Source organism: Synchiropus splendidus, chromosome 7 (genome assembly GCF_027744825.2).
Source record: "Synchiropus splendidus isolate RoL2022-P1 chromosome 7, RoL_Sspl_1.0, whole genome shotgun sequence".
Taxonomy (NCBI): domain Eukaryota; kingdom Metazoa; phylum Chordata; class Actinopteri; order Syngnathiformes; family Callionymidae; genus Synchiropus; species Synchiropus splendidus.
In genome coordinates, this window is record NC_071340.1 from 5,109,780 (window position 1) to 5,128,824 (window position 19,045).

At 41.3% G+C, this 19,045-nt stretch overlaps 1 protein-coding gene across 1 annotated transcript; it reads right to left on the reverse strand.

Annotated features, from left to right (window-relative positions):
- Positions 1-408: 408 nt before the first annotated feature.
- On the reverse strand, positions 409-16,881 carry tars1 (threonyl-tRNA synthetase 1). The gene is made up of 19 exons (XM_053871380.1): positions 16,716-16,881; positions 15,722-15,805; positions 14,642-14,832; positions 13,922-14,045; positions 11,302-11,426; positions 10,842-10,959; positions 10,713-10,777; positions 10,472-10,550; positions 8,911-9,057; positions 8,600-8,698; positions 7,768-7,934; positions 5,374-5,536; positions 4,983-5,120; positions 3,541-3,618; positions 3,214-3,314; positions 2,827-2,931; positions 2,664-2,736; positions 752-866; positions 409-680 (listed from the first exon to the last, which is right to left on the reverse strand). The coding sequence occupies exons 1-19, from the start codon at positions 16,773-16,775 to the stop codon at positions 532-534; spliced, it is 2,181 nt and encodes a 726-aa protein (XP_053727355.1). The 5' UTR covers positions 16,776-16,881; the 3' UTR covers positions 409-531.
- Between the last annotated feature and the right edge of the window lie 2,164 nt (positions 16,882-19,045).

Genomic DNA, 19,045 nt, shown 5'->3' on the forward strand with positions numbered 1-19,045 from the left:
AAGAGTGTAAAAGTGTCCATCAAAGGGTTTTTTTCTGCCAACATTTTAGAAGGTGTAAACACAAGTGTGCACACAGAAAATGGACCAGGACAGTCATAAGTCCCAGCATATAGTCGGGTGAAAGGAGGTGCATCAGATGGATGCCAACGCATCATTTATAATACCAATACATATTATGTTAGTGTCACCCATGAATCATTTTGTATGTGGCAAATGTTTGTATAACACAGAAGGTATTTTTTTAACATGCCCGTTAAACGGCAACCTCACTGAGCCCCGTGCAGGAGAATCTGTCTGAAAACGCCACATCTTCCACTGCTATCAGTGAAGTGTAAGAGCATTGGGTGGAGATGTAGAAACATCATCATCAACTGTGTTTCTACTGAAGGATACGACAAAGATGAAGAATAAAGGCTTTATTTCCAAAATTCACTCCAGAAGACCAGAGCTGTGGGAAAGACTGACAGGACAGTTGGACTCCAATAGCCATCGACAGACGTTTAAAACACCAGAAATCATGATCACACAAGCTCAGAATTCCTCCTCCGCATTGCGACTTCTTGAAGACTTGAGCTCCTTCAGGCGGCGGACGCACTCGTCCACACTGTGCTCACCATGCACCTTGTTGTCCCGTGTGCGCACATTCACTGTGTTGCTGTTCATCTCCTTCTCTCCAACCACTGCAGAGACGAAGAGACCATCAGTACACGCATAACAGGACACATACACTAATAGTCAGTGGCCTACTAACCCAGGATGAAGTTGTACTGAGCCAGTTGAGCATTGCGGATCTTCTTGTTGAAGGTGCAGCCAGGGTCCAGGTCTACTTCGGCCATGAAGCCACTGTTGTGGAACTCTTGCTGAACCTGTAAACAGAGGTAAGACCTTAAGATCTTGGCTCTTATTTTCTATAATCATGATGGTCAATGCCTTTTTCCTCAGTGTTTCAACTTCCTGTCACTTTGAAGAATCATGTATAAGCACCTTCTCTCATGAAACGAAGATTCAAACCTCAGTTATGTGATGTTCCTTAAACGTGATGGCTTAAACCAGGGGTCTCAAACTCGCGACACTAAATGCCCAACTACAGCAGGTGTGTGGCCCCAAGACTGTTGTCTGTTAAAACCCTATGGAATCTTGCTGAGTAAGTGAAATAGGACGGTGAGCCCACACTACTGACATTACTGCACACAAACACGGTCAGATCCAACCTTTCCACAATCCTGCACTATTCAATGCAGGTTGGACAGCTCTTGCACAGAAAGCTAGAGCTTATATTCACAGTGCAAATTCACCTCATCACTCAAATGGCATTAAAACACCGCAAATATTACTAAATGTGATTTTGTGATTGACAATGTGATGAGGCGACACCAATACAGGAAAAACTAAATATATAAACTGAAGGGCGGTGCAGCTGTTCAACCCTGCAGTACATGCCACGGTTCATCTCAGAAGACACTTTATCTCTACAGAGAAATGTGTGAAGAAATAGCCTCTGCTCCAGATGCATCAGAAAAGATTCTGTAGTTAGCATCTTTAAGGGGACAAGAACCAATGTCATGCTCTCTGTTAAAATCCACTGTTGGGATGTGCGATGCTGTATAATGTTCCCCTGTAACGCAGCCATACTGATGACTCATCATGAGAGACCAAAACAACTCAAATGAGGGATTTTGTCTTGAACACTGGTCAAATGGAGGCAGAGACCACCCAGTTCCGTGCGTGAGTGACGTCTGATGACTCCAGGAAAAAGTTTTAACCTACATTCATTCTGATTTACCAGGGCCCCAAATATGTTTGTGCAAGTATCCAATCACAAAAGAGTGTTTACAGTGGTCTCTGTGTGCGAACTTGTTTTGCTGTACTTGTGGAGACCAATTCTGTGAAAACACCTACCTGTGGGGACCTTTTTCAAATTGGGGCTATTTGTGGGGACCCTTTCTCAGTCCCCGCGAGGTTAAGCCTCAATTTTAGGAATAAAACTTAAAACAACTGGATCATTATAATAAGCTTTAAGTTTGTTTTAGGCCCAGGTTAAGGTTAGCCATTTGTTTTGGATGGTTAGGTTTAGGGTGAGAGGCTGGGGAAAGCATTACGTCAATAAGAGGTTCTCACAAAACATAAAAACACAACTGTGTATGTCTGTGTGAGCGACGCTGCGGCTCACGTTCACTCTTAGTTCTGCTGAATCAAACAGACTTCATGGCGATCATCTATGAACAATACACAAAATACATGACTCGGGTTAGAAAGTTAGTTTAGGTTATCACATTATGAAACACTGAACTAACTTCACATTGTGTTGATCATGGATCTTATGATTGATCTGAGGAGCATGACTGAAAAACTCAACAGCATTGAATAAATCCAACATTACACAGTTTATGTTTCAATGTTTAAACATGATCAACTGTCAATCAAATTTTATTTTTTGGCTTTTTTTGACAGACTTCTTGTATGAACGATCATCTCAACAGCCATGAACAGAACTCAAGCCTCATCATGCAGCATGGCGGGTTCTGTATATTTTTCATTGATTCTAATAGACAGCAACGCAACAATGTGCAGGAAACACTGTGGGTGCCAGTCAGGAGTTAGGTGAACTCCAAATCTGACCCCCATTTGCACTTGCAGTAACTCGAAAACATAAGGTTGTTTACCTTCTGAGCAAATGCCTCACAGGTGGGTCCCACGGGTACGACCATGATCTGGCGAGGAGAAAGCCACAGAGGCCTGGACACAGTAACAGAGAGATTGGTGAATGACAGATGCAACTTACATACGACCATCACACTGTTGACATCACAAGCTCTGTCTGCTCACCATTTTCCACCGTAGTTCTCCGTCAGGATGGCGATCATCCTCTCAACGGACCCCAGAATAGCTCTGTGGATGATCACTGGTCTCTTCTTGTCATCACCATCGTGGCTGAATAACAGCAAGTGTCAATAGTGTCAAAAAATAGTTGGAACTCTAACAGCACTGAGAGAGCGCAAAACTCAAGCAGCTTAGACCCAATACAATCTACCTATGCCAATGTGGCGGAAATGCAGAAAATGGTCCGCAATGTTTGTCCAGACGGTGATCTGGTGATTTGTTCCATGTCCAAGTATTTTGAACACAGACAGTCAGACAAAGCAACGGCATCAAGACTTTCTGTCTCACGTGGTTCAGCACCATCATGTGAAGAACTTGATAAAAGTGAGTCACCTGACAAAGGTGAGGTTGAAGCGAATGGGCAGTTGGAAGTCCAGCTGAATTGTGGCACACTGGTGATAGCGGCCGATGGCGTCTTTGATCTGGATGTCGATCTGCAACAAGACAAAGACTCATCACCTGATGGTTACACATGAGAGGCAGTATCTGCAGGGTCATCTGAGACCCAATTTCACAAGTAAATGTAATGTGTCTGAAGAGATACAAGATCATCTAGCTAACTTTGAAAGGTTTGAGAGCCACTTCATGAGTGTGAGCGACTCCATAAGGCCAAAACACCTCACAATGATAAGACTTGCGTGTTCTGTTCACCAGCCTCACCTTTGGTCCATAAAAAGCTCCATCACCTGGATTCAGAACCCATTTCTCCCCAAACTCATTTAGGCTGTTCTCCAGTTGCTGTGGGAAGAGAAAAAACAGAAACAATAAATGTTTTGCAAAGCAACTCTCAGGTGGAGTGCTATCAACAGCGGCATTCATCTGGAATCAATCTGCTGAGTGGCCAACACTCAGTAATGTTTGATGGAAACTCAATGACGTAAGACGATGTTGCTGTTCCACTGGCTGCAACTGTTTATGTGTGAAGGTGTGAGTGCATGCGTATACAAACGATGTGAAGTTTCATCAGACAATACAAGCTACTTGAAGAACATCATAGGAACACCTCCAGCACTCAACACCAAGGATGTCTTATTTTATTAACAACTGAAATGTCCAAAATATACGTGCCAGTATCTCGTATGCACCAGTTAGTTGCCTTTTTTTTCGCCCCTCATTTCCCTTCAGGTGTTCCGTGTGTAGAAAGGCAACCGATAGCTTGTTTCCTTTGGCAATAACTGGCAAACAAATTTCACTGGCATTATTTTCATTGACCAGTAGGTCTCGGTAGTCAGCAAAGTTGGAGGCAGTACATTTACAAGTGCCCTGGCTGATCATCAGCATGTCAATACAGAGACTCCACCAGGATTTTTTGACACATCGGTGATTCACACCTTCAACTCAATTGGAGAATGGAAAATTTTAGGTATAGCATCATGATGATTTCCCAAGCACAACAGAGATGCATGCAATGTAAACTGGGACAAAATGCAAGACGCATTGACACGTCACAAGCGGATGTATATTTGCTCAGCTGGATTGCAATATGAAGACGGCCATTCTGAACTTTATGTATTCTCCTAACTTCATCCATAAAACATGTCATACGTCATCATGTCTTCTTCCAGGGACAGACAACTGATGTTGTCATCCCTCACTCCTTAAACACGAGTGATCAGGTTTTAATTTGAGGACGAAATGAAGGACTAAGACTTGTTGTTTTACAGCCACTTGTATACGGACCAGCAAGAAGTCCTTTGTCACTGATAAAATGACGTCTATGTCAAACGTTTCATTTGCAGTTAAGAGGAGTATCAGCCTCTGGAGAAATGTTTGAAACTCAGCAGGAATCCCAGCACAATAAAAATTAATTAGCTCAATGTCATTCTCTGCGCTTGTTGCAAAGTTCAGACCAGTTTGGAACATTTTTGGAACAATGAGAACGGAATAGCTACAGTGAATTAATTTGAAGTGACGGGAGCAGACAGGCGCGATAACGCTGCTGTTCATCCTCTGGAGGAAGAAGAGAGCGGGGAGTGCAATTCTGCAGAATAAAAGCTGCTTATTAACGGCCCAAATTCTATTTGCTGTGAGGCAATTGTCTCTGGAATTAAATTCAGATGATATCATGCATGTTCATTTGGGAACAAGGGTTTGGGGATTACCTTCTCGGCTTGGTCCCAAACTTCCGGGTCTCCCAGGAACTTCTCCGGTCTAGTGGAGAGGTTGAGCTTGAATGTAAAGCCAAACACTTCGTACACAGTGCGCAGGAAGTCCAGGCAGCCTTTGATCTCCTCCTCAATCTGGAGTTCGCACAGGGCACAAAAGAATACATGTCATGTCATTCTATGAATTGAACAACATTGTTCATTTGCAGTTGACTGCAGCGTTTCAATAACACAAACCAGCTAATAAAGCCAAAGCAGTTACAGTAACCAAGCTATTTTGTAGTTTTATCCCTCAGAATGAGACTTGACAAAGTGAGGACCAGCCAAAACCAGCCACACACACAGTAAAAAAGGAAGGTTTGCATGCATCTGACAAATCTCTCGTCACCTGGTCCATGGAGCAGAAGATGTGAGCGTCATCTTGCTGGAAGCGGCGGACACGGGTGAGACCAGTCAGTGCTCCCGACAGCTCATTCCTGTGCAAGACGCCAAAATCGGCCATGCGGAGAGGCAACTCTCTCCATGAACGAGGACGGTGGTCAAACATGACACTGGACACAGAAAAGCACAATCAACTGATTTGAAGGTAAGTGAACAGTGAACATAATGTTAACATTTGAAAAAATACATATATTGGTCATTACAGGCAGTGGGAACAGATAAAATGCACTCCTTCCCAATTTCAGTCCAGCAACCAAATAACTTGTATATATGCAGTTGCACAGATCTTGTGCAAGAGATGCAGCCATTGGATTTGTGAGTGTTTATATCCTTAATTATCTAGGATTGATATATGGCTTTTTTGGACACCAATCTCATCTACCGCAGCCCTTGCCAGCACACTCCAGCGAACACATTGAAGCGATGCAGGAACCAGGTTTTACAGATTAAACAAGTCCTTTATTCAAGTGCAGGCTCATAGACGGCTGTCTAAACTATGTGTACAGCGCGACTCCACACAAGCATGATAAATGCTGGGCAGTAAAGGGTCTGATCGCTGTCTGGGCGCACAACATGGTCCAAAAATAACTTCTCCAACTCCCAGAACACTGAGATGTGCAGCTGGGAGCTGCAGGAAAATTGCGCTCAGAAACGCGCCATTGAGCGCAAGAGTATCAAACTTAGCGAGCGGCAGTGATGTTGAGCGCGTGCGTATGCAACATTCAGCGAGCAGCCCGAGGTTGAGTGCGCACGTATGACACTTTGAACGAGGCATCCCGAGGTTGAGTATGCGTGCATGCGATGTTGAGCGACTAACGGGATGGTTGTGAGCGCAGAAAATGTCTTGAGCCAAACAGCCAAAACACGTTCGCTCAAGTCGGGGGCAGAAATCTAGCTCTATACACAAACATCTGATTTTATTGACAGACAGATTTGCTTAAATGAATAGTGGCCCACTCTACAGTAACTGTTTTCATTGCTGTGATGTGGCGCGGAAAGACGCAGATTTTTCCCCAAGTTACTGAAGATCACCAGACTATTCACTGATCACTTCTGACGTCTGGATCTGAACTTAAATGATTAAAATGTTGTCGATCATCAGTAATCTCTCTCATTGTGTTAAACCTGTTGTGAGAGTGGTGTGGATCAATCAAGACGCTCCGTATTACGCAGCATGTTTCCCCTATTTCCTTGTAAAATAAACATGACAGGACTCTTTCATGTTTAGCTTTGGCTGTGAAACGCCACATTCTGTTACTGCCGTGGCGGAGCTCCGTCATAAGTTCAGTTCTGAAGTGAGGATGACTCATAATGTTAAGAACTGACAGAGAAATAAGGAGGTTAAGCCGGTGGCGGTAAATAGGTTGTCGCGCGGCTGATGACAACTTCCTTGAGACGTGCTTCGTCGTGGTTCACAAACCAGCTATTTTGCGCAGAGCGCCGCCAGCTAAGGAGGAAAAAAAGGACATTGCCTGAGGTGCAGGTGCGAGGCAGCACAGCAGGGGAGTAGTAGTGTGAAAAGCCCTTAAGACACAGCTTCATCCCACCCCATGGTGCATTGGGACAGATCGTGTTCAGCTGGTGTGTCAGCTATCATGGTGCCTGACTGTTGTTATTGTATGAGATTAATTTTAAAAATGTCACGCACGTCACATTTGCGTTACTGGTTTTTACATTAGTGTAGATAAGAGTCCTCAGTCTGTCTCCTCAGGAAGCATGTGCAGTGTCATTCATCAATGAACCAAACTAGGGAGCTACATTGGATTTATCATTTTAGATGTCATGTTTATATTGTCTATTAAATGAGACCTTTAAAGAATGATGAGCAGATATATTCAATGATACATATATGTAAAGACCACCATGAAGTCACAATGGTTTCATGTTTCAGGCTTCACAGGGTTGATACACGTTCCTGCTCAGACCTGGAGGTTTGACTTCTGACTTATACACATGAGCAAAGCGCGACACACGATTCAATGATGCTAAATCCACTCAGAGCTTTTTGAACTCCAAATGACAGCTTTGTACTTTTTGTTGTAATGTGTGCAACATAGTAAACTGTTCCAAGTAGTTTAAAATATTTTCTTTATCATGGAATACAACCTGATCTGATTAAATATAAAAACTGACAATGCTTACGAACCAGTTTTGATGGAACCCAACTGATTTGACAGTAATTCACCTGTTTCTCTTCATTTTATCCAAATGAATACTGAATGTGTTTTCTGTCAGTTATATGACTGACATAAAAATAATGGCAGATAAGGGACCAGAGGATACCTACAGTACATCACACCGTTTCTTACGGTGTAGTTTAGTCTAGTCATTGAGCACTAACCAGTGTCCAGGGCAGTTCATGGGCTTCAAGGCGAAGGTTTCTTTTTCCACCTCAAACGAGAACATGTTCTCACTATAGTGCTGCCAATGACCGGATGTCTGCCACAATTTGCTGTTGTAGATGTTAGGGGACACCACTTCCTGGAAGCCCCGTTTCCTGTACTCACTCTGAAAGAGACAACAAAGCCATGAGCTGTCAATGTACAACTAAAAAATAAATGAAACAAAATGGACAGAAACTCAGGTGCCGTTTTCACAGATATGGAAAGGATCAAATCCACCAGTGTTCTGTGTAATATGCAGTGTTCAATTGTACGGTCCTGCTCGAATCCGGCAACTTTTGAAAACAGGGTGAGGGAACTTGCGGGAACTTAACGGCGTAAATGCGCCACAAGTTTGTGCATGTCAACTAGGCATCCTGTCCTCTAGTATCTGCGCAGCAATTGCCCTAATGCTCAAAAAATAAGCAATACAACTGAAGTACTGTAAAAGGGTGTTGGTACACCACATAAGCTAGTAGAGAGAGTAGAGACATTTTTTTTTCTTCCTGTTCGCAGCAAAAGCTCATCAGTCCAAACAAGCGGACGTATTATCATGTCCACATGTTTTCAACATTGTCTTTTATTTTGATATGAACATATGCGGTGTACCAGCCTTCATGGCGCATGCACAAAAAACACTGCCACTCAACAATCAGGCACCATTACCACAACACCTATGCCTGAGGTGATGAAAGGGACCATCGTTGTGCAAACACAGTTGCACTGGGTGTGAAGTTTCTTGCAAACCAAATCAATGGCGCCGTGTAAACAGGCTCTCAAATAGCAACTTACCCGGATGAACTCGATTAAGGTGTTGTAGATGAAAGCTCCTTTTGGTAAGAAGAAACAGCTTCCTGGACTCAGATCATGGAAGAAGAACAAGTCCTGCTCCTAAACAAAACAAACCGAACGAAAGGTTCAAACCTTCTGCTGTAATGCCAGCACAAATAGTTGGATAAACACCACTTGCATCAAAGACAATTCCTTTTTGAGGTAATGTTTATCACGGATGACAGACTCACACCCAGAGTAAAGTGGACTATCCAAATTTCAGAAAACCAGCATATTTTCATCCATGTACCATACTAAGTGCTATATCATACCCGGCCCAGCTTGCGGTGATCTCTGTTCTTGGCCTCTTCCTGAAACTTCTCCCACTCTTTCAGCATTTTGGGGTCAGGGAAGGAGATTCCGTAGATCCTCTGGAGAGTTTCCATGTCCGCTTTTCCCTCCCAGTAAGTGGAGGAGTTCTTAAAAACAGACAGTTCATTCAATATTTAAGATTTTGGTCTGGACTTAGGTGTTCTCCATAACTCAGATCAACAAACTCCAGATAGTGCCTAGTCTAAAGCACAAGGGACCTGAATTTTGTTTCTCATCCCAGCAGAGTTTTACTAGAGGGCTGCTAAGATGATATTGCCTTTTTAATATTTAACTGGTCATGCACTCACTTCTACAACTGCATTTCTTTGGAAGCCATCATACTTGGTGTCATGTACACTCAGGGTTCACACACCTTTCCCATGTCAATCTCAAGCACTTTTCCAGCACTTTTAAGTTGCATTTTCAGAATATACCAGCACTCTACAGAACTGGCAAATCACATGTACAGACACAAGCAGACTAGTTGTGGCAGTCGTAGCAATGTATACTTAAATGGATGCAAAAAAAACAACAATCATTTCCATGCTAGGAGACTTGTAACGGAAAGAAGAAATCTGACAATCAGTAAGGTAGAGTCAACGCAGTACATTTACCAAACAGTCACCACTATTTAAGATTTAGGAAATCAATTGAATTGAATTTCTAAATCAATTCAACTGTGATTCATTTGGTTGAGTCGAGAAATTTTGATATGACTCTTTCTGCTCTTAAATAATGAGGTTCAACTGTGCTACAAAATACAAATCTACTTCATGTTTTCTATTTGCCATAAACAGAAATTGGTCGATTGACCCGTCTTCAACTGCAAACAGATGCTTTTGTTCGTAGGGCTGGGTATCGATTCTAATTTCAAGAATCGATTCGATTCCGATTCTCATGATTTAGAATTGATTACCACGATTCAATTCGATTCGATTCGATCCGATCCAATCTCGATTCAGGTTAGTATTTAAACCATTTTCTGAGCTGTTGCCATAATCACATGACAAGTTACGCAACGTATTAATACTAGTATCATATTGACATTCAACAGGAAATTAATGAAAGATTCATAGTAAATGATAATAAAGATCCAGACACAGAACGCCAGATGTGACTGCTCATGGAACTGGTGCATTATTAGAAATATGACATTAAAAATTCACCCAAAAGATGCTGCTGTTTAATACTAATGCATTTTCATTTTATTACCAAAATGAAAGAAAGACATTCTCAGCCACTGAAAATGTAAACAGAGTGCTGGTTACAGACTTCACAGCAACCTGACGATCATTGCGCAGTATGTGAACAGTTCTCTGTGGTCTGTAGTACGTACGAGAAGAGGTTCAACTCCTCATCAATATAGCGAGTTGTCAGACTCGCGTGAGATTGCGAAGATGTCTGCGTATCACTTGTAATGCCCACCATGACTGCTGACTGAAGCTTACTTTTTTTTTTTTTTACTTTTACTTTACATTACATCCATCATCATAACGGTATGACAACACAGAATCAACTCACCTTGTGGATCTTGAGGGCCTTGATTTTCCCAGTATGTCGCACATGAGGACCGCGACACAAGTCAATGAGAGGACCACATCTGACAACAGACAGTTTCACTTTCAAGGTCAAAATAACATCATATAACAAAATATATACGTGATATATTCAACTCGTCTTGAACAGAATATACTTAACACTTAGACAAAAAAATAATAATTTAAAGCAAGCATCAATTATAGAGGGTTACATTCAAACACACCTGTATACTGTGGTGGTCGGGGTGGTGACTTTCTCATTAAGAATGCGGCACTTGAACTTGTTGTACTGTTGAATAAGACGACAAATTGATACTCTGGTGAACGTATCTGCAATAAGGGCAGGAAAATACCTTGAACATATCCAGGAGAGTTTCCTTCTTTATCTCCAGCCTCTCGAATGGCTGCTTCTCCTTGATGATTTTCTTGCACAAAGTCTCCAGACCGGGAAAATCGTTGCTTGACACGCCTCTGTTGAAGACATATGGGGATACATTACGCAAAACTTTGCTACCCAGAACTTAATGTTCACACCTAACTGATAACGTCTTCCTCTGTCTGGGGCAATGAATAGACTGTGGCTTTAGGGGCTGAATCAAGGTTAGGATGTCGTTGCTCAAAATATCAGACTTAAAAATTCCATTTGCATAGAACAATTTCATTAGAAGGGTCATAGAATTAATTAGATGTCTCTCATCTTCCCCTCTAGCTGCCTGAAGCAGAGCAAAGGCTTTGTCAGAAAGGTCAAGTAAGGACATTTGACAGTAATATTGACAGGGTTCATGCAACCATCACAAACTATGTCCAACTCACTCGTTGTTCTCCAGGAACATGTCATAGTAGAAACCACTTTCGATGGGCGGACCATAGCAGAGACAACCTCCGTACACTCGCTCCATGGCTTCACCCAAGATGTGGGCACTGGAGTGCCAGTACACCTGATTAAGAGAGTGAGTGTGTTAAATAGACAAGGTCATTAACAAATATTTTTCAGTAATTCAGAGTTAACTAAGAAGCAACTAAGAGTATTTGGCTGTGTTTGCACCTCATCATTTAGGTGCATGTTTGAATTCACACCATAGACTTATGTAAACTTTCTGTCTATACGTTTGTGTGAGCAACCATATAACTGACTCTGAATATCTACAGAAGCATCCTAGTCAGTGGTTAATGTGTGACCTCCAAAACTGAGTGCAGAAAACCAGAAACTGTGCAGCAGGTGTTTCCTGTGGTAAAAAAAATAAATACATAAATAAGTCAGACACGTGTCTAGTTCAAAACCTGCTGAATGTGTGAAACTCAAAATTGTCAATTTGATGAAAAATCTAGATCAAGATCTATTTAACCACTTCATTGAAGACAAAACATTCTCTGTGCATAGATGTCTAGTCTGACGAACCTGGCTTTAGCTTAACTTTTAGCTTGAACAGCATTTTTAATATACTGCTTTTGAATTATGCGCATGACTATTGGGCAAAAATAGAATTTTTTTTTTTGCTCTTGTGATGCATGCACTTCTGTGGTGACCTTGACTCTAGCAAGAACGTAAAGGAAAACATGTTAATCAGCATGAAAGCCCAGATTGTTCATTTAGACTCTCTTACTGCCAAATAAATGTTGCAGGGTGATTAAATTAATTAAAAACACATTTGGCTGCCTTGTATTGTTCTACCTCAGAATTCCTATGTCTACCATACTGTAGGCTTTTGGTACAACTTCCTTTTTGGCTCGTATGTTTCACTGTTGTTTAAACGTGGTTCATGAATAAACATACATTTTTTACATCAAAGACCTCGACAAGACACAAGCCATACTGAACAACCCCACAATTTTTGTCAGCCTTAGGGGACCATGAACAACGCGGTGTGAGTCACAGTTGACTACTTATCAACAAAAACAGCGTAAAACTCTTGTTACGCTGGGAAAAGCTCTACACTGTTAAAGCGCTGCCCAGAACCCTGAATTAATAGAGGAAAATGCATGTAATTGAAAAGCATTATGCTCATCACCAGTCCACATTTCAGTGGTCTCCAAACTTGTATCTTCTCTCAGGCAAATGTAACAGAAAATATTCAACAATTTCAGCAAAGCAACAATGAAATGTGGTTACAGTGCTCATTCAAGCCGTCATTGGTACGGTACACAGAAATGACATATTTACCGTATTTTCCGGACCATAAGCGGCTACTTTTTTTTCGTGGTCTGAACCCTGCGGCTTATAAAACGATGCGGCTAATACATGGATTTTTACGAGGGATATTCCAATGAATCATCCACCGATTATGAAAGGCTGAACTGGTTGTGATCTGTGAATGCCGACCACTGCCTGTCATTGCCGGTCACAAAATCCGATCACATGTGACATCAGGCGTTCTGATGAGGCACCGCCCAGAGTTTGTGATGCGTCCGCTCCTCCCTTCCGACTCGCCACTCGCTTGGCAACGGCGTGTCTAATGCGGAAGCTTTTTTCAGTCTGTCATGTCAAGTTTGCATCCTGCAGCACATGCACGTTAAAAGGCTTGACAGAGCACAGTGAGTTTTCTGGTGCTCATGAAAGTGAAACTGCAGGAACCAGCTGTCACTCGGCGGTCTGTGCGTGACATTCGGAGCGGGAAGCATACTGCCCAAGAAATAATCATTAATTTCACCGTGCCAGATGAGCAGCCTGTCTCAGTTGTCGTATTAAGACAGAATCAACCGCGACTGAATCCGCTGCTGTCTTGTGTGTGTCACATGCAGCGTTCGCGTCCATCCCCTGAATCTGAAACGTTTGCAAACGTCCAGAGTGAGAACTTTCATGAAATAGGTTGAAGACAGCTGCTTCAGCTGAGTGTTCTCCCTGTCTCTCGGAGCATCCCTAGTTTTTACAGTCTAATGAGCATGCTCTTTGCAGGCAAAAATATTGAGCCTCGTCACATCACGGGCGTTTTATTTACCTTTAAAGCGCTCAAATTGCGCTGTTTTCGCCCGTGTGTCCGCAGGTCTGCTAACAGAGACGATCTACTGGAGGGTGAAACAGCGCTTTCTGAACACTTTAAATGTAAATAAGATGTGAGGAGTTCATGACTGGAGTTCAGAACATTGGCAAGATTGTTTCATGAGTCAGTCTCGACACTGGACTCCGTTTTCTAAACTAGTACTAGAGGATCGCTAGAAGTGATCCTCGTGCATTTTCTGTGGCACAGACAGCAACAGTGCACCCGCGGCTTATAGACTGGTGCGGCTTATGTATGAAAAAGATCCATTTTCCTTCTTAGATTTGGTGGGTGCGGCTAATATTCCAGTGCGCTCTGTAGTCCGGAAAATACGGTGTACTTCATAATTGAACTTGTTACAGTGGTGAGTAGTTATAGTAGCGTGTGATGAGTAAAATCAAGTGGGAGGAGACCTTCCTGTAAATATGTGTTGCCTCAGACGAAGGTCACACGCTTACCGCTTGAGCGTCTTCATCATCAAACTTGAGCAACTCCAAACTGCAGTCTTCTTCCAAAGGTCTGTCCAGATCCCAAACACCATTGTTGACTTTGGCAATTACTGTGTTGTCAGCCAGACCCTGGCTAAAGGAAGAAAAAAAGACAGCATTATCAGCACTATTTAAAGCAACAATGTGTAACATTGATCTATAACAGTGGATGATTTATATTTTATTTTATTTATAGTGGTGTTTCTGATCAATATAAAACACTAAGAAGTGAGCATGTGTCTCATTTGAAAATGCATATTGAATCAACAACCGAAACACTAACAGCAAAGTTGCATCTCTGGGAGGAAAAGAATGACTAAAATGAAATTACATGGCAAATGTGACAAAGACTAAAAAAATATCTTTGACACAAGACTAAACGGAAAAACAGGAAACAAAATGAACACTACTACTATAAGCAAAAATCCCTGTTTTCTGTTAAAGCCAACAAATCTGTTACAATGTATTGCTAAGAAAAACTGTTCAGTTATTTTTTGTTCTGTTGTTTGTACTGAGTAAAATTTAACTTCAGTACAGTTTCTTCTGAAATTTCTCCCCCATGAGTCTCAAAGGGTTTTCTTGTTCACAAAGTTTCATCATGACTCCAGTGGATGATTCATTGATGAGTTTCTTTACTGCCATCTCCCAATAAGTGTAACTTCCACAGAATACAAAAAATAATGCACTGACCTGATTCCACAGGCCAACTGGTAAGGTGTGGTTTTCCATGACTCAGCGTCCACCACCTTTCCATCCGGAAGAGTCACTTTGATGGGTTTACTTTCTTTAACGGCTCGCTCAGCCAAAAGAGCGTCATGCTCGGCCTTCAATTTTGTGTACAAACTAAGGCGTTCCTCAATGTACTCCGGTGCTGGTGACAGCTGGGAGACAAATACAAGAGATTAAAAGCTCCACAAATAAAGCACGTACATCATATGGAGATATTTCAACAGAAAATACGTTTAGACGGAGGCGGCTACCTCTCCATCAATATTTTGGCCAAGAAATTTGAAATGGATACGCAAATATGAAATGCTCTCAAGGGATTAGATGACCCGTTATTGAAAGGTCATAGGTGATCCTGAATGACAATCACTAAACATTCTCTATTATAGCCACATTCTTAACTAATATTCCTATATGGTGAAACGGTTTTGTGATAATATTTATACATCACAAAACAATTTCACCCTAGAAGAATAGAACACAGAAAAAAATAAAATAAATCAAAATATATACTAGAAGAATGTGGCTATGATAGAGAATGACCTTTCGAGTCATCTAATCTCATTTGCAACATCCACTCCAAATTTGGTCTCATTTCGTTCAATGCCAATGGATCTGTGGTACCAGCGAATTGGAACAGAGAGAACATGACCTTCACAGCATTGTAATACTGAAACTGAAAACTACAGTCAATGTTTCACTTTAACACTGATCAAAGACATATCACCACCAAAATGTCTAAACCTTTCCACAATATGTGCTGAACAAACCCAGCACCTGATTCTATCAATGTAGATATATCAATAGAAATCAATGCTTAAAAAAAATGTGTTTAGGATGATGGTGCAACCGCGATCATCGATTGCATCAGTTTCTCAGTTATGGACTTCAGTAATGCTTTTCCATATCATCACCATATAATTACAACTAAAAATACCTTAATTTATCTTTGCTAAAATGAAAAAAAAGAAAAAGAGAAACATTGAAACAGTCGTCAATTGCATCATGTTAAGTTCAGCATTTTTTTTTTATATCACAACTTACCTCATTTCTGCCTCCAGTGTCTCCTGCAGCATTTTTGGTCTTCTTTTTTCCTCCATCTTTGCCACCCTCAGAGGCTACCTGCCCCTAACAAAAGTTACACCAACTAGAATGAATGTGAGGTTACAGATAAGTCGACACAGATCTCTGCACAATTTAAAGAACATTTTTTAAATAGATTTAAGTAAGTGTTACCATAAATAACCTATTTCTTCATGTGTCCATCAGCAGCCTGTAATTAATCATAAATTAATCATTATAATATACGTATTAGTGTCTTAATTGTATGTATTAGTGACTCAATTTTACTCAGGAATGGTCACCAAAAGTGAAAGTGCTACGGTGAGCCTTGGACTGAAAAGGGACAATTACCGGAAGCCACCACCCCAATTCTTTTTATAAACCAGATGACTCATTCAAACCATCACCGATGAACTGACCATGGACGTGACGGGAAAGGCAGTATTTCGACCACATTGTAAAAACGAAAAATCATCCAACTACATTTAAGATTACCGCATCAACATTTCAGCACGGTACAGCGAGGATCATCTCAGTTTCACATGCGGAAACGACTATGCTTTCGCTTTTAGACGAATTACCTAGACTACATTTTTGGACTTAAGAAATTCACCGACATAAACTTACAGAAAGGTTTAATCCAACACGATGAAATTGAAATTTGTCTGAAGTTTAACTCGAGGACGCATTGTGATTGAAATCGTTCACATTTTGAACCACGTTCGGTGCAGCCGGTTGTAAGAAGCCTGTCACAACAAAGCCACTTTTTCGAGCAACGTGGCGCACAATTCTGAAAGTTCAGAGGTCATACCTTAACTTAGAAAAAAAATGATACAAATATTGTACATTTATTTTAAACCAGAGTTGACGTCATTTACAAGTTATTAATCTTAGCATCTCACTGCTAGCTGCACCCGCATGAGCCGACATAGCTGCTAGCTCGCTAAACTGAGTTTCAATGTGATATTTCAGGCACCTTTTTCCCTTCATCCATCTTCAAAGCGCTGAGTTGCTCCACCACGGTCTCTTCGGCCATTGACACAGTCAGATTGGTCTTGTCTAACCAGGGCAGTTGTCAGTCCGAGTCTGAAGCGCAGCGAAGTGCCACCAAGAAAGTCAGTGCCGGCAATGACGTATCCCGGATGTTACGATCCTGATGCAACGTTGCTGAAGTCAATGACGCAATAATACATTTACTGTTTACTTATTGTTAAAAAGTACCTGATTTTCAACTAAATCATTTTAAAAGTCTGTTCTGACGTCGTCAGTCTGATCTAGCTATATATTTCCGGTCTTAAATAATTTACTATCGAAATAATAAGCTATTAAGACAAAAAGAGAAGCCAAAATGTGTAGTTCAGTGGACAAAATCATAATAAGTAGAAAGATGGCAATATCAGTAACATCCAAAGCGTGTATGCTGTCGATTCTGTATAAATTAGATAATTTTTTTTTTTTTAAAAACGCAACTTTTTTTTTTTTTTTTTTTGTTGGACAGATGGGATTAGTATTGCATGTTGTCAGTGCGTAAATGAGCAGATGACACAGCCTAAAGCGATACACCATATGACCAAAATATTTACTCACCCATCCAAATGTTCAGAATCAGGTGTCCTAATCCCGTGGCCTGGCCACTGGTGTATCAAATCAAGCACCTAGTCATGAAGACTGTTTTGACAAACATTTGTTTAAGAACAGCCCGCTCCCAGGAGCTCATTGAATTCCGCGTGGAGCTGTCATAGGATACCACCTGTGCAACAAATCCACCACCTTTCCACCCGGCAGAGTCACTTTGATGGGTTTACTTTCTTTAACGGCTCGCTCAGCCAAAAGAGCGTCATGCTCGGCCTTCAATTTTGTGTACAAACTAAGGCGTTCCTCAAGGTACTCCGGTTCTGGCGACAGCTGGGAGACAAATAGAAGAGATTAAAAGCCCCACAAATAAAGCACATACATTATATGGAGAAAATGACTGCCCAGTTTCACGTCAAAAATACGTTTAGAGGGAAATGACTACCTCTCCATCAATACTTTGGTCAAAAAATTTAAAATGTAATATGAAATGCTCTCAAGGGATAAGATGACATGTTATACAATATAGTATAAAACAAAACTGTTTCACCATTGAAGAATAGAACACTGAAATAAATAACATAAATAAAAATGTATATTGGTTAAGAATGTGGCTATAATAGAGAATGTTTAGTGACTGTCATTCAGGATTATCTATGACCTTTCAATAACGAGTCAACTAATCTCATTTGCAACACCCACTCCTAATTTGGTCTCATTTCGTTCAACGCTAATGGATCCGTGGCACCAGCACATTGGAACAGAGAGAACATGACCTTCACAGCACTGTAATACTGAAACTGAAAACTACAGTCAATGTTTCAGTTTTACATTGAGCAAATACATATCACCGAAATGTCTGAACCTCTCAACATCCACAATATGTGCTGAACAAACAAGCACCTGATTCTATCAATGTAGATATATCAATAGAAATCAATGCTTAAAAAAATGTGTTTAGGATGATGGTGCAACCACGATCATTGATTGCATCAGTTTCTCAGTTATGGACTTTAGTAATGCTTTTCGGAATTCCATTTCATCACCATATAAGTACAAGTAAAATACTTATATTTATCCTTGCTAAAAGGAAAAAAAGAAAAAGAGAAACATTGAAACGGTCGTCAATTGCATCATGTTAAGTTCATTTTTTTATATAATTTGGTGACAAGATAGCTCATTTCCTCCTCCAGTGTCTCCTACAGTATTTTTAGCCTTCTTTTTCCCTCCATCTTTGCCAGGCTACCTGGCCTTAAATATTCCACAGATAACTGTCTCCTTTAGTATAAGAAGATGGAAGAGTTTGGGAACAACAGCAAAAAAGTGGTAAGCCATGTAAACTGATGGAGAGGGGTCAGCGGATGCTGAGGTGCATAATGCAAAGAGGTTGCAGACTTTCTGCACAGTCAATTACAATAGAGGTCCAAACTTCATATGGCCTTCAGATTAGCCCCAGTACAGTAGGCAGAGAGCTTCAAGGAATGGGTTTCCATGGCCAAGCAGCTGCAACCAAGCCATACATCACCAAATGCAATGCAAAGCACCAAACACAGTGGTGTAAAGCACGCCACCACTGGACTGTAGGGCAATGGAGAAGCATTCTGTGGAGTACTGAATCCCACTTTTCCATCTGGCAATCTGATGGACCAGTCTGGGTTTGGAGGTTGCCAAGAGAATGGTACATTATGGACTGCATTGTGCCAAGTGTGAAATTAGGTGGAGTTGTTTTTCAGG